At 46.5% G+C, this 19,703-nt stretch overlaps 1 protein-coding gene across 1 annotated transcript in view; it reads left to right on the forward strand.

The window, feature by feature from the left end:
• dchs2 (dachsous cadherin-related 2) overlaps positions 1-19,703 on the forward strand; it is a 29,008-nt gene that overhangs the window by 3,884 nt on the left and 5,421 nt on the right. Inside the window, exons 2-18 of the mRNA XM_035638041.2 lie at positions 1,719-1,910; positions 2,019-2,250; positions 3,195-3,431; positions 6,059-7,087; positions 7,187-7,374; positions 8,151-8,250; positions 8,349-8,518; positions 8,834-9,677; positions 10,287-10,526; positions 13,711-13,845; positions 15,109-15,318; positions 15,705-16,565; positions 16,657-16,770; positions 17,687-17,898; positions 17,994-18,145; positions 18,906-19,036; positions 19,167-19,453. Of these exons, the coding sequence (XP_035493934.2) occupies positions 1,719-1,910; positions 2,019-2,250; positions 3,195-3,431; positions 6,059-7,087; positions 7,187-7,374; positions 8,151-8,250; positions 8,349-8,518; positions 8,834-9,677; positions 10,287-10,526; positions 13,711-13,845; positions 15,109-15,318; positions 15,705-16,565; positions 16,657-16,770; positions 17,687-17,898; positions 17,994-18,145; positions 18,906-19,036; positions 19,167-19,453 (5,334 nt within the window). The remainder of the gene's footprint in view (positions 1-1,718; positions 1,911-2,018; positions 2,251-3,194; positions 3,432-6,058; positions 7,088-7,186; positions 7,375-8,150; positions 8,251-8,348; positions 8,519-8,833; positions 9,678-10,286; positions 10,527-13,710; positions 13,846-15,108; positions 15,319-15,704; positions 16,566-16,656; positions 16,771-17,686; positions 17,899-17,993; positions 18,146-18,905; positions 19,037-19,166; positions 19,454-19,703) is intronic.

Below are 19,703 nucleotides of genomic sequence, written 5' to 3' on the forward strand. Positions count from 1 at the left end.
TCTATTATCTATGAAATTATTTATTAATATTCAGATTGATAGTTTAGTCTATTAAATATTAAGAAAATGAGGTAGATCACAATTTCCTTGTGCCCAAGACAACATTTTGCTTGTGTTGTCCCTCAAAAGTCCAAAACCTGAACATATTAAATTTACAAATACATTTTATAAATGTGTTCATAATACATTTTGTAAAATACATCAGTAAAAGCGTCAAAGCCATTACAACTGAAGATTTAACACCATGTGGTTCAGCTGCAGTATTTAGCAGTTATCACTCAGTGACAAGTCACTGCTTCTGAAACTGTTGGAAGTAAAAATAGATTATGCATATCATTTTGTATCTACTTACTATTTTCATTCAAATGTTATTCCAGTTCCCCAAATGGAAGAAATATGATTAACAAACAAGAAGAGCGGCCGACAACACATAAACAAAATGAGGTCCGTGAAAAGCAGGAGAGCTCCAAAAGAGAACTGAAAAATTAATAATTTGGATCACTAGTATTGTCATAGTGTATTGTAGTTTAATTTTAATCTCCCTGTCCCTCAGTATGGAAGCTATAGAGGATTTTATTCAGATATGAGGAGAAATACTGGGTTTTAAAATTGTTTTCTTGGCAGCCGTAAATACATAAAACAAACTTTTACATCCGTCAGCTTCAAGACTCAAGTCACAGGCAATGATTTTGATCACAAACAATATTCATAAGCTAATATTCTAATAACGTGACTCCAGAGGACGAATGTGTTTGATACGTATGAATGAAGTGGCCACGCATCAGCACACTCTTGTACAGGTTCCTCTTGTGAAATGTTGGCTCAAAGCAGGTTGGGTGTGTTGTGCGTGTGATCGAACCTTGACCGTATCAACTTCATAAAGTCGGAGGTGATATCATCTTTATGACTGGAGATCGTATCTCTTGTCACGGGCACACAGGACATGAAAGGAGCTCCGTCGGATCGGAGGCGTGTCTTCACTCGGATCAGTCTTGTGTTTTCCACTGCAGCGATGCTCATTCAACATCTGATTATGGGCATTTTTCTTTTCTTTTTTTATGCTTTTATTACGTTGAGCCTCTCTGACGGAACAAGACTCGTTCTATGACTCAGCTTGAACAGAAGATATAAATCCAAACATCGACCAGTCACGCTACACTAGTGTCGCGCTACTGTTAATATATGATTTACAGTTACAGCGGATTAAAAAAAACACAATTTCATTTTAACATGGCACATGAAACACTGCAAAAATACCAAAACCCAATGATTTTTTTAATAATAGATTGTAGATACAAAATTTTAGAGCTGAAATTATTAGTCAGGCAATCACTTGGCAGCTATTCTATGATTTAACAAAATTATTTAAAGTCATTAAGTAAAGAATTCTCTTGTTTTTCTGAGGGTCTCGAGAAAGAAAACAAATCCTTTTGGATTGTTCAATTCAAATGGGATCTGGGAATCATTTTTAATGTAATATCTAGATTGAATCAATCAGTATGAAGTCAGACATTTCCTCAGTGAGCCCCTGCAGAGCTTTTGTGTCACTTTTAATGTGTCTCTGTAATAAAATAACAGCAAATATAGACATTTGTTATCTTTAGATTAACAAGATAATTCAGAGGCAGCGTCTGCAATTTTTTCACTGCCGCTTCTCAGGTGTTCGTGACTGTTTTCGTTGCTGAGAATCTCCAACTGTTGTTTCATTTGTCTTTAAGGTTGTCGCCACGGACGCAGACGGCCCCGACTTTGGCACCGTGCTCTACTCTCTGTCCGACGGGCTCGACGCGCAGGACGAAAAGCCCCTCTTCCAGGTCCACCCTCAGACCGGAGAGCTGTGCGTGTCCCAGGACATCGATCGCGACGCGGGGCCGACGGCCCACGACGTTCTGATCAAGGCCGAGGATCCGGTGAGTGGCGTCGTTGGGTTTTTTGTCGATCAATTTATTCATTTTTGCGAACTGGAGACAAGGCTCGAAAAAACCGACGCTCTTCCCTCCTCGCTTGTCCGTGTTCAGGGCGGCCTCAGCGCTCAAACCTACGTGCACATTGAGATAGAAGACTTGAACGACAACGCTCCGGTGTTCAACCCCGGCGAGTACGCCACGAGCATCGGCAGCCACGCGCAGCCCGGCACGGAGGTGCTCAGCGTCGTCGCCACCGACCGAGACTCTGGCGGGTTCGGACGGGTCACCTACGACATCCTCCCCGGGGACGTGTCCGGTTTGTTTGCGCTGGATAGAGAAACAGGTAAATCTTTTACACTAAAAAGAGGTTTTACGTAACCACTGCCGCACTTTTCTCCCAAGGGAAAGGTCGCGCGGCAGTTTGCAAAACAGAGCTGTCCTTGATCTTGACTCGTCGGGCGGAGCCACTCGCGACACTCTTTAACTCGTGTGCCCGGCGTTCCCCTCAAAGCTCAGGGATGAACAACTGCTTACTCTGCGCTAAGCCCCCGTGACGTGATTGGCGGTGTCACCGCTCGGCGGGGGCGCGGGGTGCCGGGTGCCGGGTGCCCGGGGCTTTACATCCGCATGTGGCAGATGCGCGTAGAATACGATCAGAAGTCGGCTGTACAATTACAACCGAGCAGAACGAGGGTCACGCGTTGAAGTCGCCTCCACCTGCACACGCGTTTCTGTTTACTAATGCGGTCAACCAAATGTTGACTGATGTACGAACTCGGCCCTGAACAAAAGGCCATTTTGAGCCTGAAAAAACAAAAAGTTGGAAAAACTAATAATGCCACTTTTGGTCTTTGATTTAATTTGTTTTTCGTGATGATCGAAAATTCAAATATCAACTGGACATTTGTATGCGTATTGTTTCATTTGCTTTGTTTTTGTTATATGGGTTTTTTTTCCGCCTTCTTTATCGTGCATCTCTTTGAGAGGACGTTTCAATCTCAGTTACAAATTAATACAAATTAATACAAATTCTCACATGTTAAATGAATCCTTCGTCTATGAAATGCCAGGAACTAGTCAATAATACCCAGAATGAGTTTCTGGGTATGACTTATTCAAATGCCTTACAACAGTCCTAAACCCCCAAATACTCAGTTTACACTTTTACCCGGCTAATGTTAAAAGGAAAAGGAATAAAGGGAGAGTGAGGCTGAAACCTTCCAATCACTGACTGTCAAAGCCCGAAGAATGAAACCTAACACGAGCCGACCTCTCGTCTCTGCATAGGGATGCTCTTCCTGACCTCCACGCTGACCCACCTGGGCGCGGCCAGCGTGAAGCTCTGGATAACGGCGCGGGACGGCGAGGGCGTGGCGGCGGTCCGACCGGCGGCGGTCACCATCGACATCTTGCGCAGCGCGCAGGCTCCGGCCGTGTTCCAGAGGTCGCGCTACTCCTTCACCGTGTCCGAGGACGCGGCTCCAGAGACCTCGGTGGGGACGGTGGCGGCCACGCGCCCGGCAGGTGAGGTCTTGGGAGCAGCTGGGCGTGCGATGTGGGGGTTGATGAGACGGGTGGTCTACCACAGACTGGTGCGAGGGTGATCAGATCAGAACGCTACTTTTTTATAAATCGGTGAAAAGGGCCACATCATGTCTTCCGCTGGTATTGACACTACACTCTATCACATCTGCGCCGATGTTTACTTTGCAGTACACAACAGGCGCCGGCCAGGAACGCTTGATCCATCTGAAAAAGTGCGCCATGGTCACATGATGATTGAACATCTGCAGATATTTTATGGCACAAAATGTTGAGCATAAATCAAACCACACACTCAGAAGTGGGGCGTTGGATTAAAATGGCGGAGGGTAAATGTGATTCTAACGCCCAGGGTTTAATTGAACCTTGTGAAAAGAATATTGAATATGTCCGAATATACGATACAACAGAACATATAATGTCCACCCGTGGTTAAAAAAAAGATGTATGATGCAACCTCATGTTCACAGAACGGTCGCATCTGAAACTCTGTCGGCTCATATCCCAGAGCTGAATTAAAGCAGCCGGGTTGTGACGTAAAGATCATTTTTTTCAGTCTCGTTGTTTTTATGGTGAAAGCGTTTTTTTGTGAATGACCTCGAATAGCACGGTGACCTCGTCAAATCACCTTGAGGGCTGTGGGCTCCAGTTCCCCCCCCCACAACTTAAATTTATACTAAGTTGTAAAAATATATATATATATCTATATATAGATATATATATATATTGTTAACACACCGAGTGCAAGTCCCATAGCTGATTTATGTATTTATGGAAGGTTAGCAAAAAGATTTACTTGAAACTCTCTCATGTTCCCAGTTCCACCTCAGCAAAAACACAGAAATGAAGTGGAATGACTGATTCAAAGAGAACACTTCTTCCTGCCCTACTCACCCCGACAGGTGATCGTGACATAAACAATTGAGCGGTTCATCGTTCAAATCTCCTTCCAGACACGAGGAGGCAAAAGAGGAAGGCTGCAGTTTAATCTTTAATCCCCCCGTTGGCCACATGAGCAGATGGCGGTTGATAGAGGGTCCGGGGACAATGGTACAATATATCATATCAGTACTCTCACAGGTCAAAGATCAACCTGTCGTTAATGTAGTTTATGTAGAGTGTAGAGTTGAGCAGGAGTTATTCTATTGTTATATCAATATCTCAGTTTGTTGGAGTTTACTCGATGCGGTTTTAGGTAAGAGTGAGCTACATTTTAAATAGCGGAAGGAAATAATAGGATAATAAACTGTATTCTGTTTAATGTTTAATCGAACATGAACTCTACGCGTTTCCTCTCTCTTCGGAAGGTTTCCCAGCACTTCAGTTGTCCGGGATTATCCCTTCGTAGTCCACTTGTTTGGTGCCTCCTCAGCAGCTCCACTGCACACAGACAGTCATTTAAGGTTTTCCAATCAATTAACAGATTAAACACTTAAAGCGGAAACAGCAGAAGTGGGCCTGTTTGATGGGGGGGGGCGCGTTAATCTCTCTGTTTGTGTCGGTGGTTTCTGTTGAAGGGCCACAAACACTTGGAGGGGATTAGTGGGGGGTCTTCTGACCTGCTCTGTAATCACTCAATGTAGCTCACTGAGTGTGTCCGCGTTGATCTGCTGGTGCAAGTAAAACAATGGGTTTTCAGACCAAAACATGCACACGCAGGTGTGAATGAATCGTAGAGACATCGCGCGGATCTGACATTTCTTACAGAGGAAGATATTAACCAACATGTTTTTTTGCTTTTATTTTTCATAAACAGCGGACCTCAAGTTTATACATCTGATTTCTGTTGTTTTTTCAATTTTGTTTTAGTTTAGTAGATACTTTATTTATCCCGAGGGAAATTCAGGCATCCAGCAGCATGTACAAACATACAGACATTAAACATACATCAGTCCTACATAGAATAAAAATACAAAATTAAATTAAATATTAAACTAACTATAAAAACTAGCTTATTACTACAGTGCAAAACGGGATAATGTGCAAATGAAGGGTTGAATAATTTGTTCTCATTTGTGTCCCTTTTTTTTCTATTATCTTCACACACATCCCTGCAAGATGCATTCTGATATACAGAGACTCGGGTCAAAATCAACCAAAATTCTTAACTTTCCTCGCTCACGTCATCCTTCTTTTGTCACTAGACCATCTCTGTATCTTGACTTTCATCACACACTACCTCGTGTTTCATTCGTGTTAAAGGAGTAGGTTTTCCAAAATGATAACATATATATATATTTTCTCAATTTACATCGCATGCCATCTGGCCGTGCAGGTAGTTTTGGTTTCATTTGCGGTCATAACATTTGGAGATATCTGTCTTTCAGATTTTTGCCCCTACCGTCATACGAGTCATAAACGAGTTAAAGAGTAATAAAGATAAAATACCAGAGGACTGAGTCCTCTGCAGCGGCCCCGTTGCTGCCCTTTGCTACATATATTTTCCACAGTGTACTTTCAAGATAACTATGTAATAGTGACTGTATATTGTTGAAATTTAGACCGTAAATTATGGGTTGATGTTGATCTTTTATCTATTTTTTAAATAGTTTTTGGTGAACCAACCCCTTTAAATTTGATCCGCCGTCCATCCACCTTTGTCCTCGCAGACTCGGAGGAATCCGTGTCCTACCGGATCTCCTCCGGCGACCCTCTGGGTTTGTTCTCCGTCCATCCGAAGTCCGGCCGGATCGGCAGCGTCAAACCCCTGGACCGCGAGGCGCAGCCGTACGCCCTGCTGGTGCTGCAGTCCTACACCGACTCGTCTCCCGTCTGCAGCATCGCCCAGGTCAACATCACCATCGCCGACGTCAACGACAACGCCCCCGTCTTCCCCGCACGCAGCGACGCCGTCGCCGTGTCCCAGAACACTCGGCCGGGCACGGTGGTGTTCATCGCTCATGCGCACGACGGCGACAGCGGTGCCAACGGGCGGGTGCGGTATCACCTGCGGGGCAGCGGGAGCGGTATGTTTGTCGTCGACCCCCAGCGCGGGACGGTGGCGTTGAATCAGAGTTTACGGGGCGATCCTCAGCCGACGTACCGCCTGGACATCGTGGCTCAAGACGGAGGAGAGCTTCCCCTGAGCTCCGCGCTCACTCTCACAGTCAACGTGGACCGCACCGCCGCCGAGGACAGCCTGGCCTTTGAGACGCTGGTGTACCAGGTGGAGATAGGCGAGGGGTACCGCAAGGACTCCAGGGTCATCCAAGTGAGGGCGCACCGGACCCGGGGAGCTCACACGTCCAACTCGGGCCTCACCTACTCGTTGGAGGCAGAAGCCGGGTTCCCTCCTGCTCCTTTTCGGGTTCACCCGACGACGGGATGGTTGCATCTGTCGCGCAGCCTGGACTACGAGACGGAATCCGCGTATCGCTTCCGAGTGTCGGCCGCGTCCGGCGAGGCCTCGCTGGCAAGCGGCACGGTCGCGGCCACGGTGATCGTGCGGGTGCTCGACGTCAACGACAACGCGCCGGTGTTCGGCAGCGACGTCTACTTCTTCACCGTGTCGGAGGGGCCGTCGCCTCAGGGCCTGGTGGGAACAGTGGAGGCTGTGGATAGGGACTCCGGGAAAAACGCCCAGCTCTCCTACATCCTGCTCTCCGACGGGAAGTTCTTCCGCATCAACTCTAAAACAGGTAAAAACACTCACGTGGGCCACGCGCCATCCCGGGGGTCATGTGGGGTTTCAGTGCGCGTCCCCGGCGCTCACCCTTTCCTGCCCTGCGCCCGTCCAGGTGAGATCATCAACTGGGTGGCGCTGGACCGGGAGCAGCACGGCCAGCACCGTCTGAAGGTGATGGTCACGGACCAGGGTCACCCTCGCCTCAACGCCACCGCCGCGGTTCAGATCCTTGTCACCGACGTCAACGACAACGCGCCGCAGTTCACACACCTGCCCGCCAGCAAAGAGCTCAACGTGCAGGTAGGAACTGGCCCAGCGGTTTTTTCGCGCGCACACACAGAATATAACCGCGGCAACCCAGAAGAGAGAAAATGGCAATTTTAAGGGGGGGGGGGACAATCTGCAGAGAGCATGAACCGAGAGGCCAATAAGGGTCAAAATACCAGTGCCAAATATTTTGTATACATTTGCAGCAATTTGGTTATGTTCAGTCCCCGAAATCACTTATTTCAGCTGCTTCACCTCGAACAGGGATGTTGCAATGTACCGATATTGACGGTGACCATCATATTTCTTTTTAAATTGACTCCATGTTGCTAATACATATATGATAATATTGTGTAAAGTGCTGCAGTGCCTATCTATCTATCTATCTATCTATCTATTTATTTATCTATGTGTCTATCTATTTATCTATTTATCTATCTATTTATCTACCTGTCTATCTGACTGTCTGTCTGTCTATCTATTTTGTAGTATTTTTGCAGTATTTTGAGATTTTGCGATATCTATCGTCAATTCCTTTGGCAACAATAATTTCATTACAATGTGGATGTTTTGCGCACACAAATGGCTCATTCTGAGCACTAAAAATGTATTTCCATTGGATCAGATGATTCCTGTTTCCCGATGTCACATTTCTAGTGTGAGTCTGTCGTTATCTGCGATAACGACATTTGAAATGGAAAAAGTAGAAAATCCACCGGCACAAATCCACACGTGTGAATGTCTAAAGTTCACAGTGGAGTTTAGATCTTAGTGATTGTGACGCTACACAATTCCTCTCCTTACTGCAGATTTGGGCCGACCTGCCGATGGGATCCTTGGTGACAAACGTGTTTGCCAAAGATTTGGACGCAGGAGAAAACGGAACGGTTTCCTTTTCATTGGTCACCGGTGAGTTGCTGAGCGAGCGGGCGGGGTTTTTTTACGTTCTTTGTTGCAGACGAACTGTGTACGGCACGCATTTAGTGCAACGTTCCATCTCTTGTCAGCCGATTTTCAGGACGACGATCGTGGACACTTTGAGATTGACGGTAAAAGCGGTGACATCAGAACGACGGCGCTTTTCACCGACAACCCTGAACCGTACTACACGTTTAAAGTCACCGCCAGGGACAGTGGAGCTGCGCCTCAGCAGGACACGGCAGTCATTCATGTACAGGTAGAGTCTTTACTCTGCTCCACACTGTGATTTATCATAATTATTAAAACATTTAATTTTCCTGCCACATTAATCCTTTAGTTGATTCAAACTCAGTTTTAAATTGGAGTCGTGTTTGGTTTGTATGTCGAAAAAAGTCGGGAAGAGGATCCTCAAATCCTCAGATGAGCCATAACATAAACTTCATGGCACTTCTGTGACCCTGCCACTTCATCCTTTTAATTATTCCTAGTGTGACTTTGACAAGTTAATGCTCTGCGCGATAGTGAATGTATGAATGTATATAAAATGAATCTGCTATATTCTCTCCTGCAGGTTCATGGGTTAGAGGCTCTGTACGGCCGCAGCGACCGCCAGATCGTCAGGCGCTTTGCAGTGAGAGAGGACGCAGCGCTGGCGACCGTCATCGGCTCCGCCGGCGTCCCGGACAAAGGGAAGTTCCACTATTCCATCTCCGAGGGGGACGGCAGCGTTCACTTTGGCATCGACGGCTCTTCCGGCGACATATACGTCAGCCAGCCGCTGGACTACGAGTCCGCCGCGCAGTACTCCCTCGTGGTGCGGGCCGAAGACGTGGGACTGGCCCCCGGGGTCAACGTGTCTGTGCTGGTCGGCGTGATCGTGGAGGACGTGAACGACCACACGCCCTGGTTCCCCGATGAGCTGGTGACGTTCGGTCTGCGGGAGGACGCCGCGATCGGATCGCTGGCGCTGGCTTTCCACGCCAGGGACGGCGACGCCACTTTTCCCAACAGTGCCCTCCGCTACACCCTGACCTCTGACCCTGACCTCGGTGGCTCATCGTCACGCTTGCCCTTTCAGGTCAACCCTCGCACGGGGAGCCTGACTGTAGCGGCACCTCTGGACCGCGAGACCACCCCCAGCTTCGCCTTCACCGTGACGGCCACCGACCAGGCCGAGAGGAGGGACGAGCGCAGGCGGGCGTCGGTGACGGCTCAGGTCTTCCTGCTGGACGTGAACGACAACAGGCCAGTGTTTGTATCCGTGGACACAGCTCAGGTGATGGAGGACGCGGAGGTGGGGAGTCTGCTGCATCATTTCGTGGCCATAGATGGAGATAAAGGTGAAAATGGACTCGTCTCCTACGTCATCATAGCTGGAAACAATAATGGCCTCTTCACCCTAGAGGAGAAAACGGGTAGGATTTCTATAATTTGCCTTTTAAGTAGAGCTATGTATTTAGGCCTGGCTGACATATCTCGCCATACAAAGATTCCTCTGACCAAGCACCTGAATATTGGATTTTAGATATTACATTTGTCTCTACCATTATTAGGGAAGTTAATATTTGTAGAGCTGCAACAGTTAATCGATTACTAAATTAAACACCAACTATTTTGATAATCGATTAATCGTTTCAAGTAGTTTATATGAAATAAAAGTCTAATTTCTCTGATTTCTGCTTTTTCAATGTGAATATTTTCCCATTTTGATGACAGTAAACTAAATATCTTTGGTGTGTGGACAAAACAAAACGCCATATTGAGGTTTTGGGAAACACAATTGACATTTTTCACCTTTTTATGAACCAAATCGATTAATCGAGAAAATAATCGACAGATTAATCGATTATGAAAATAACCGTTAGTCGCAGCCCTATATGTTTGTGACTGATTAAGCAGCAATCAGGGTTAAAAGTTGGTCACAGTAAAGAAACCATTCCCCCTCATGCTGTTTTCAAAAGGTGCTACACAAATAAAGTGTATTATTATGATTTTATCATTAACGTCCCGCTCATCTCCTCCAGGGCTCCTGTTCCTCTCGACCCCTCTGGACTACGAGAGTCGGCGTCTGCACCGCGTGACCGTCCGCGCCGCGGACCGCGGCCTCCCCTCGCTCTCCTCCACCCAGACCCTGACGGTGGAGGTGGGGGATGTGAACGACCAGCCGCCCGTCTTCAGTCGGAGCGTCTACAACGCCAGCGTGGCGGAGAACAGAGACCCCGGGGAGCCGGTGGTTAGGGTCTCCGCCACCGATAAGGATTCAGGTGACAAATCATGGTCTTCGCTTGTCATCGTTTAGGTCTGAATATTTGTTTGTTCATCACTAGCTCACTGATTTCTTATTATTGGAAAAGAACTGCATTTCTCATGTCATATTCAGGTTAACCCCCCCCCCCCCCTAAAAAAATACAAAAGTAGTGGCAGTGTGCGTCCAAGGTGCCTAGATGGCAGCACTTGCATGTGTCTGTAACAACCTTGAACCATAAGAGTCATTATACTTCTTTTTTTTTTCATTTCTATTACTTTACATTTCAAACCATAGAAACACTTGTTAATTTAAGTGGTAAAAAAAAAAAGAGGAAAGTCCTCTGAGACCTTTTTTCTTTTCAAACGGTCCCTTATTATTATTCTTAAAGCAAAGTACCACATGACACAACCGAGTCGAGGACCCTGCCATGTTTTGGTTAAACCTAAGTGCTGCGCTGAATCAAGGTTATCATCTGTTTTGTTTCACTCCATTAGTAGTTTGATTCAAACCAACCCCTGCCCCTTTTTTCCCTCATGTGTTCCATTTGTGCCTTTTTTTACTTTCACTGAACATCGGAGCAAATCTCATTCATCTGAGCCCCAATCATATTCGCACATCTGCACATCAGTCCTGTTTATTTTAACACGTTGTGCACTGGGCCTCCGAAAAATCCCATTTCATCTTGTCGTGTTGACAGTACGAGTCCTTTTAAAGTCTTTTGGGGGGGGGGGGAATCTGTGCCGGAGGGGTGTCGATGTGAGCTGACATTCTTGGGGGTGAGAATTGTCCAAGAACAGCAAGCACACTGCTCCTCTGGGAGAATTGAAAGGTCCCGTCTCGGGATGATTTCCATAATCCAAGCCATCTGTGCCAGGAGGCGTCGGGTTTTCATCCGTCTCCTCGAATCGCCTGGTCTGGCAGCTCGGCCCGATCACCCAGCAGCCCCCCCCCATCAGATGGCCATTGTTTTTTGCGCCCGTTGCCCGTCTCCGCATCCAGTTTGCGCGTGCTGGAGTCAGTCGGAGGAGATGTGCCAACCTCTGTCTTACACTGTGCGCCGTGGGTTGCGAGTTGAGCAAAGGTTCATGTGTTCAGAGGGAGTCTTTTTCAGTTTTCAGGAATAATTGTTGTCTTTCTTTTGAGGGTCACGAGGAAACTGAGGCGGTTTTGTTATTTGCGGAGGAATTTTTTCAATTTGACCATCGCAGCAGATTCACCGTGACCGCATTTGAAAGATGCACGGCCGCAGTACTGCAGTTGACACATTACACGTCTGTGTGTTCATCAGTAGTAAGCGACACGCAGATGATTTAGTGATGCACAGGCAAATATATTTGTAGTCAAACCTTGAAAATTGTGCCAAAAATGCTACACAGAAAACAAGCACATCTGTTGGGATCTGTAAGCGTTCACTCAAAGTCATTCTTAGACGTATTAAAACAACCGTTCTCCTGTAGATACATGTCACATGCAACGACCAGCAGAAAGGGTGATTTTAGTCAGATTACTTTTTCCTCTTGCCTCCAGAAAACATACAAAAAAACATACATCCACAAAACAAGCCGTTCAGTTTGGACTATTTGTTGGATAAAAAGCATTTCTTCATTTGTTTAATTTCTCACCAAACACTAAGAGCTTTCCTATTGTCTCATATCCATGAGCGTGGGCGATGTGAAACACGTATTGTTCCGTCGCAGGCAGCTACGCGATGCTAAGCTTCACCGCCACAGTGATGTGAAGCGTGACTTCAAGCCTATAACTTTCTTTTTTATATAGGTTGATGTGTTTCAAGAAGTAGGCGAAACATTAGCGACGCATGAGACCCGTAAGCAGCGGGGCTCAGATAACGCGTCGGGCCTGTCGGTTTTGGAAGGTGACACACTGTGATTTCCACCTCATGGTTCTGTTTTCAATTTGACCATCAGATAAGAAAGGGAGGAGGTAGGAAACATGAACTCCCCTGATGAGGTGCTAAACTGAACATCTGGACTGAGGCTAATGTAAAGATTGGAAGGAGGCGAGAGCTTTTTATTGGCTTCGATCAAAAACATGAAATCTATTTTAAAAGTATGATCTGGTTTTGATCATAATACAGCTTATGGATTTAAAAAAAAAGAAAGATTACTCTTCGTGATTGCATTTCTTGTATTGTACTATGTATTGTATCGTCGGCCAGGCAGGTTATGTGATTGTGTTGATTTGTTTGTTCCTGTCTGTTGGCTGGATCACTCAAAATGTTATGGACAGATTTTGCATGAATAGGTTATCAATGTTAGGTCTCGACCATGGTAACAGGTGGTCTAATTTTGGGCCGGATCCATATCTGGATCCAGGAATCATTTGAAGGATTCTTCACCATTGCGAAAATGAAGGTTAAACCTGACATTTTGAGTCATATCTTCACAACTACACAACATTTTTACAATAAGTAGGTCAGACGGAGATGGGAATATACAGTAGGTGAGGGATTGCTCAGCCTTGGTGGAGGTCTGCTCTTGCTAAGTTTGTTTTCATTTTCAGGGATGTAATCATAATAGAAATTGGCAGCCAAAAGCTGAACTCAACAGTAGCTCCTCCTACAGACTGAATGGAGACGACATGACCGACCGCGTGACTCCTCTGGCCTCTCTCTAAAGATTTCCTCGCGTTCTCAAAGAGAGATCTCAAAAGCTCCTTGCAGTCCATTTTCTCTTGTACTGCTGATGGTCTGAGGTTCCAAGTCCAAACCTGGAACCAAACCAAAACACCACGAGATCGGTCGTCACCATAATACATTTCATTTGAAGCAAAAAGTAAAGGAAAACCCCCAAAAAAAGGCAAAGGTATAAGACTGTACATGATTATTTTAAGAGTGAAGGAATTACTCACCATAGCGAATGCCTTTCCAACGACTTCCAGCCAATCGGAGATGACGATGTTACACTTTGGGATTGTGGGCAGTGTTTGATATCATATGGACTTGTTGCTTCTACAGGTGCATATGCCATCGTTTCATAACCTCCTAGCTATATATATATACATATATATATATATGTATATATATATAGCTAGGAGGTTATGAAACGATGGCATATATATATATATATATATGTATAATATGAATGGGATTTTCACTTCTGCAGGCTGCTCAGCTCTTGCTGTGCAGTATTTGTTTGTGTGTGTGTGAGTAACCTTTGCCCTCTGTGTCCCCCGTCCCTCAGAGGAGAACGCGGTGGTGTGGTACAGTCTGCTGCCCGGCCCGGGCTACGAGCTCTTCAGCATCAACCCTTACACCGGTCTGATCACCACCACCTCCTACCTGGACAGAGAGCAGCGGCAACACTACACCCTCAGGGGTAAGGGCCACACACACACACACACGAACGGAGAACACATGCTGTCCTCCACCCGAATAAGCACGTTCACAGTTAAAACGCCTCAAACCCGAGACACTGCTCAGACCCTGTCCTCCACGGATGCACCCGAGACGCCCTGCGGACGCTTTGTGAGATCCAATCGCTCCAGACCAGATTCTGAGACACTGGGGATATAAATCCTGCCGCAACCGACCGTTTTGATAGCCTGTAATTCTGTTCTTAGTGTGGTGCTGCTGCTTGGATACACGTTTGAGTCGATACTTGGCTCAGATCTTCCTACTTAAGAGGCAATCAAAATATCACACGTCTTAAAAAATAATCAGAAAGGAGCTCCGACATACAGACCCCTCTCTGTTTCCGACTCTCTCTCTTCTCTCTCGTTGCGCTTCACAGCCAGAGTTATAGTGACGTTCATGCCTGCCATCTGCACGAGCGCGACGTTATGCGGCAGATTGATTTATGCTATGGCAACAGAAGAGTTTTAACAGGCTGTGGTACAGTGTACCTAGCCTCCCCCGACTGCACCGCTGCACCCTGAGCCCCTTCTTCGACTGTTTGCTTTCACTCTCTCGTGCGCATTCACAGCAATTACGTTCAAGCTCTTCAGCGGTGTTTAGTGATAAACTGCTTTCAGATGTTTCGTCATAATGTTGGTACAGTCAGCGGCATGACGATCAATTAAATTTAATAAGAAGATGAAAAATAACAGGAAAGCCTGGACGACTTAAAGCTGTGCCAGAATCACACGGGGCTTATTGGGGAAATGCAGAAATATGCGGGGGCCAATTTTCTCTGGCTGCAGATTAATTTGGAAAGAAATTAAATACCAAGTTCTTTTCAATAAGTATTGAAAGCTGTCACAGTATACTCAGTAGATATGACACCAATCAGACTGACCCATTGCTGTGTTTAGAGACTATACTAGTTATATGTTCTCATAACATCATCTTGTACAGATGAAGGGGCTTTATTCACTCAAAGCAACCCTGTGCCTTGGTACAGACTCACAAAGGTATACGCATGGATTTATATTTGTAGTTGTTCATGTATTCCATTCTGCAGGAATTAAAAAAGAAAAAAATCAGGGCTGTTGTGACTAATAAAATAATAAATGCCAAGGAATCAATATAAATCAGTCATGGAACCCCTGGTGTTGTCCTAAGATAGCTTTAGCCAATATTTGTGTGTGATGTTATGTTGAAAAAACAGCGATTGTACGTGTGAATTTCTTCTCGTCCTCAGTCCAAGCTCGCGACAGCAGCGCGCGGCCTCTCACGGGCACGGCCACGGTGCAGTGCTCTGTGCTGGACGACAACGACAACCCTCCGGAGTTCATGCATTCATCCTTCCAGATCAGCCTGCCGGAGAACCTGCCCCCCGGGGTCGTGCACACCGCCCAGGCCTCCGATCCCGACCACGCAGAAAATGGAACCATACACTACTCCATACTAGGTGAGGAACACAGCGGTACATGACACTCACCAAGTTGCTTGCTGAGATCGGTTAAACACCTTTGGAAGGGAAAATGAAGCCAAATCGTGAAATCAGCACCCAAACTGTCCATTGGAAACACCCACCGTAGACTACGTTACGAACAGACTAGCTGAGGTCTTTTCTGTAGTTGTGCATGCAACGTTTTTTTCATCCAATGAGGCAAATTATTTGCAGCATTTCTGGTACAGTCCCTATCTGTTTGACCGCCAAATTAATAATTTACAACCCTTACAATTGTCTGACCAATGGGCAAATCTAGAAAAATACGACCTAAGTTGTGATAAACTGGAATCTAACCCTTCCTGTCCACCGTTGGATGTCACTACTTCTTTGATGACCTCCAGGCGAAGACTACCGAGGTCGCTTCACCATCAACAGTCACACGGGTGTTGTCAGCACCACGCAGGCCCTTGACCGCGAGGAAAAGCAGAACTACACACTGGACATACAGGCCCGTGACTATGGCCCCGCCCCCCTCAGCTCCTCCACCCAACTGCAGCTACTGCTGCTGGACCAGAACGACAACGTCCCCGCGTTCGCCCGCAAGAGCTACCAAGCCTCCGTCAGCGAGGGCCAACCCGTCGGCGCCGAGGTCCTGCGCGTCGGCGCCTTCGACCCCGATGAGGGCTCCAACGGGGACATAACCTACTCCCTGACAGAGGACAGCAGCCAGGGGGCTTTCTCCGTGGACGCCACAACGGGAGTGATCCGCACCACCAGGGCTCTGGACAGAGAGAACCGGGCTCAGTACACCCTCAGAGCCGTGGCCACGGACGGCTGCACCCAGGGACCCCTGAGCTCGATGGCGTCCGTGACCATCCAGGTGGAGGACGTGAACGACAACGCGCCGGTCTGCGACCAGAATCCCATCAACGCGTGGGTCTCCATGAGGACCCTACCGAACCAGATAGTCACCATGGTGACAGCGATAGACGCCGACCAGGGTGAGAACGGGACAGTGCATTTCGCGTTGTCCGACGAAGAAAACCTGTTTGACGTCAACGCCGAGTCGGGGGAGATTTCCCTGAGGAGGCGAGTGAGAGCGGGTTTCGCCGGGAGGAAGCTGCAGGTCGAGGCCTCGGACCGCGGACGACCGGCTCTGACGTCCACCTGCTTGGTTTTCATCCACCTGAAGGGAGAACACGAAGGGCTGCAGTTCACAAGCAAAGTGTACAACGCTACTGTCAAGGAGAACAGTCGAGCTGGTAGGTTTCACCACCTTTATTCCTTCTGTTTCCCCACTTGATGCCATTTAAAAAAAACCCTCACCAACCTTTTCACTTTCTCTTTGTCAAGGCACTTGGATCGCCAAAGTGGAGGCCAGTGAGCAAACCAACAGCAGACAGAGGATCACGTACACCATATTCGGCGGCAACGAGAATCACGTTTACTCCATTAACCGTCACACAGGTAAGAAACATGTGAAAATGTTGCAACAACAGCAACAAAAAACAACATTGCTTTTCCTTATTTTTCTTGCCATCCATCCAAAGTTCTGTGGTTATGATTTGCAGATTGCATTCTTCTTATTAGTTTGCAAGAACATCGTGCCTTTATGGTTCAAGTTATGCTAATAACGCAAATTCTCATTCACTCATCCATTTTACTTTCCACAAAAGTTTCCAGAAAATAACTTCATTTCAAGTCCTCATCGGTGTTTATGTCTCAATAATAAGAGCTTTGAATCCAGTCGTGTTAGTCTCTCAGTTTCCATTTCTCTCTCTGCAGAAATATCCTTTCCACTTATCTGGTTGATCTGGATTTTTATTTCCTAACGAATTATGATTGTTGCCCTAACCTGATTTTATCTTGCTCTAGCCCAAATCTTTTTTTGGGTTCATGTCTACATAAAGAAATGGAGTAGACGCAGACACCTAAATATACAATATTCTACTAACACAGGGTGGAATTCTTGGGTTACCGCGAAAACGTCAACCTAAAAGTGCCTCTGTCAACACATTTCCTTTCCACTGCTTTCCCCTTATCTGATTAAAAAGGAGGGGCGGTACGCTGGTGTGGCGGTTAGCACACTGTCGCCTCATCCGGCAAGAAGGTTCCTTGTTTGAACCTTCTGGCCCACCGGGGTCTTTTTGTTCATTGTCTGCACGGGTCTTTCTCCAGGAACTCCAGCTTCCTCCCACAGTCCGAGAGGTTAAAAAGAGACTCTGAATTGCTCCGTAGGAGTGAATGTGAGAGCGAATGTTTGTCTCTCTCTGTCCCATGTCTCACCCAGTGTCAAACTCTTATTTTTGGAATGGAGTTTGCTGTATTTTAAAATAAAACACTCCACTTTGGCCTCTGTCCCGTCCTACTCCCGGTCGCGCAGGTGAGATCCGGCTGCAGAAGGACAACTCTCTGGACTTCGAGGCGGGCCCTCACATCCAGCTGGTGGTGCTGGCTGACGACGGGCTGCAGACGGCTCACTGCAGGGTCGCCATCGCCCTGCTGGACGTCAACGACAACGCGCCGCAGTTCGAACACGGCGGTTACAGGACGGCTGTCTGGGAGGGGCAAGTGCACAACACCTACATAATGCAGGTACACCATCTCAGTAGTAAACCCATGTGTCCTATGTTTCCCTGTTCCGATCGTTGGTCCCGTTAATACCGACCACTTCCCATACTTTTTCACAGGTGTTTGCGTCGGACGCCGACAGCGGGATGAACGGGCAGATTGAATACTCCATCGTGTCCGGTAACCACAACGATGCGTTCATCTTGGACTCTGTGCGAGGGATCCTCGCGACCAACGTTTTGCTGGACCGCGAGATCACTCCATCGTACAAGTAAGACGAACTCGCACATTAAGTCGCGTTAATTAATCTGTCGTAGCATGTGTGGGATTTCGAGAATGTCTTGTTATGTCACTTTAGTAAAGTTCTTCTTCAGAATCGCTTCTGCTTAGTATGTTTTCTTTAGTCTCTTTATTTCTTTAGTTTAGTCAAGTTATCTTTCCATATTGTCAGATAAATTATTATAGAGTCCAGTCCATTAAAATGTTAAATTTTTATACAACACAACAAATTATTTTGTTGGCATTTAATATCGCCTGTATCCCAGCCACTGGCACACTGTCCAGGGCACATGGGCGTTGAAGTATGTGATGAATGGTAAAATAATAATTGTTTTATCGTTGTTAAGAGAATGGAATTATTCTTCTTTACGAGTTTGAATTAAGTTTAAATGGGAGGTTGACCACTGCTGTGTGTTTTTAAGAATAAGAAAAATATTTACGTCCAACAAAGCTCTCACAAGCAAGAGCGTACAGTCGATCATATCTAAACACATTAATATGCCTAAAAAGGCAAATTACAGATTTTCTGACAGGGTAGAAGTAGTTAAATTCAAACTAAAAACAAATGTTAGAAAACACAAATAAAGAAAATGATAAAGATGAATTCAGAATCTCATTATTAACGTTTTTAATAATGAGAGTGCTCTAACTGATGCATTTCAGGCCGGGTATCATAAATCAATACACTGTCAATAATAACATGCATTCTGATTGAGCGCAAGCATGTGTTTACTCTGTCTGTTATGTTGTAGGCTGGTTCTGCAGGCAGCAGACAGGGGGAACCCTCCACTCAGCGGCACCACCACCATCAGGGTCCAAGTGGTGGACGTCAACGACAACAGCCCCGCCATCCCCCCCACGGAGCCAGTGGTTATAGCAGAGAGTAAGACCAAACCTCACGGCCCTGCACTCTGAACGATTTTAATCATAGATATTCATAAGCGTCTATACTGATGCCGTGTTTTCTGGCTATTTGTGTGCGTATCTTGACATCTCCTTTTGTCTTTCTCTAGACCTGCCAGCTGGCTACATGGTCACCCAGGTGACTGCAAACGACGTGGACCTGAGCTCGACTATCACCTACAGCTTCTCGGACAACCGAAGCACCGACAGCCCCTTTGCAATCGACCGGTACACGGGCGTGGTCACTCTCACACAAGCCCTGGACTACGAGGAGCTGACAGAGTACACGCTGACAGTTTGGGCATCCGACACCCTCCACCAGACCACCGGGGAGGTCAGAGTTCGAGTGCTTGACGTCAATGACAATGCTCCAGTCTTCGCCCAGGTCTCCTACCAGGTACAGATATATATATATATACATGTAAGCACACATAGAATGATAAGGAGGAACAACTTTCTAACAAGGCACGACGTATGCCGGATTCATATTTTGTAGTTAATTTTGAATCAATTGTTTAATACTGTTGTATTAAATAGATTAATAAGGATATAACTTTTGGGGTAGCCAGATTGTCCATCCATGAAAGGATAATATAAATTGTCCTTCGGCAGGGCTTGTTCACTTACATCAACCGCAGACAAAGTTA

The sequence above is a fragment of the Scophthalmus maximus genome, chromosome 8 (assembly GCF_022379125.1).
Source record: "Scophthalmus maximus strain ysfricsl-2021 chromosome 8, ASM2237912v1, whole genome shotgun sequence".
Taxonomy (NCBI): Eukaryota; Metazoa; Chordata; class Actinopteri; order Pleuronectiformes; family Scophthalmidae; genus Scophthalmus; species Scophthalmus maximus.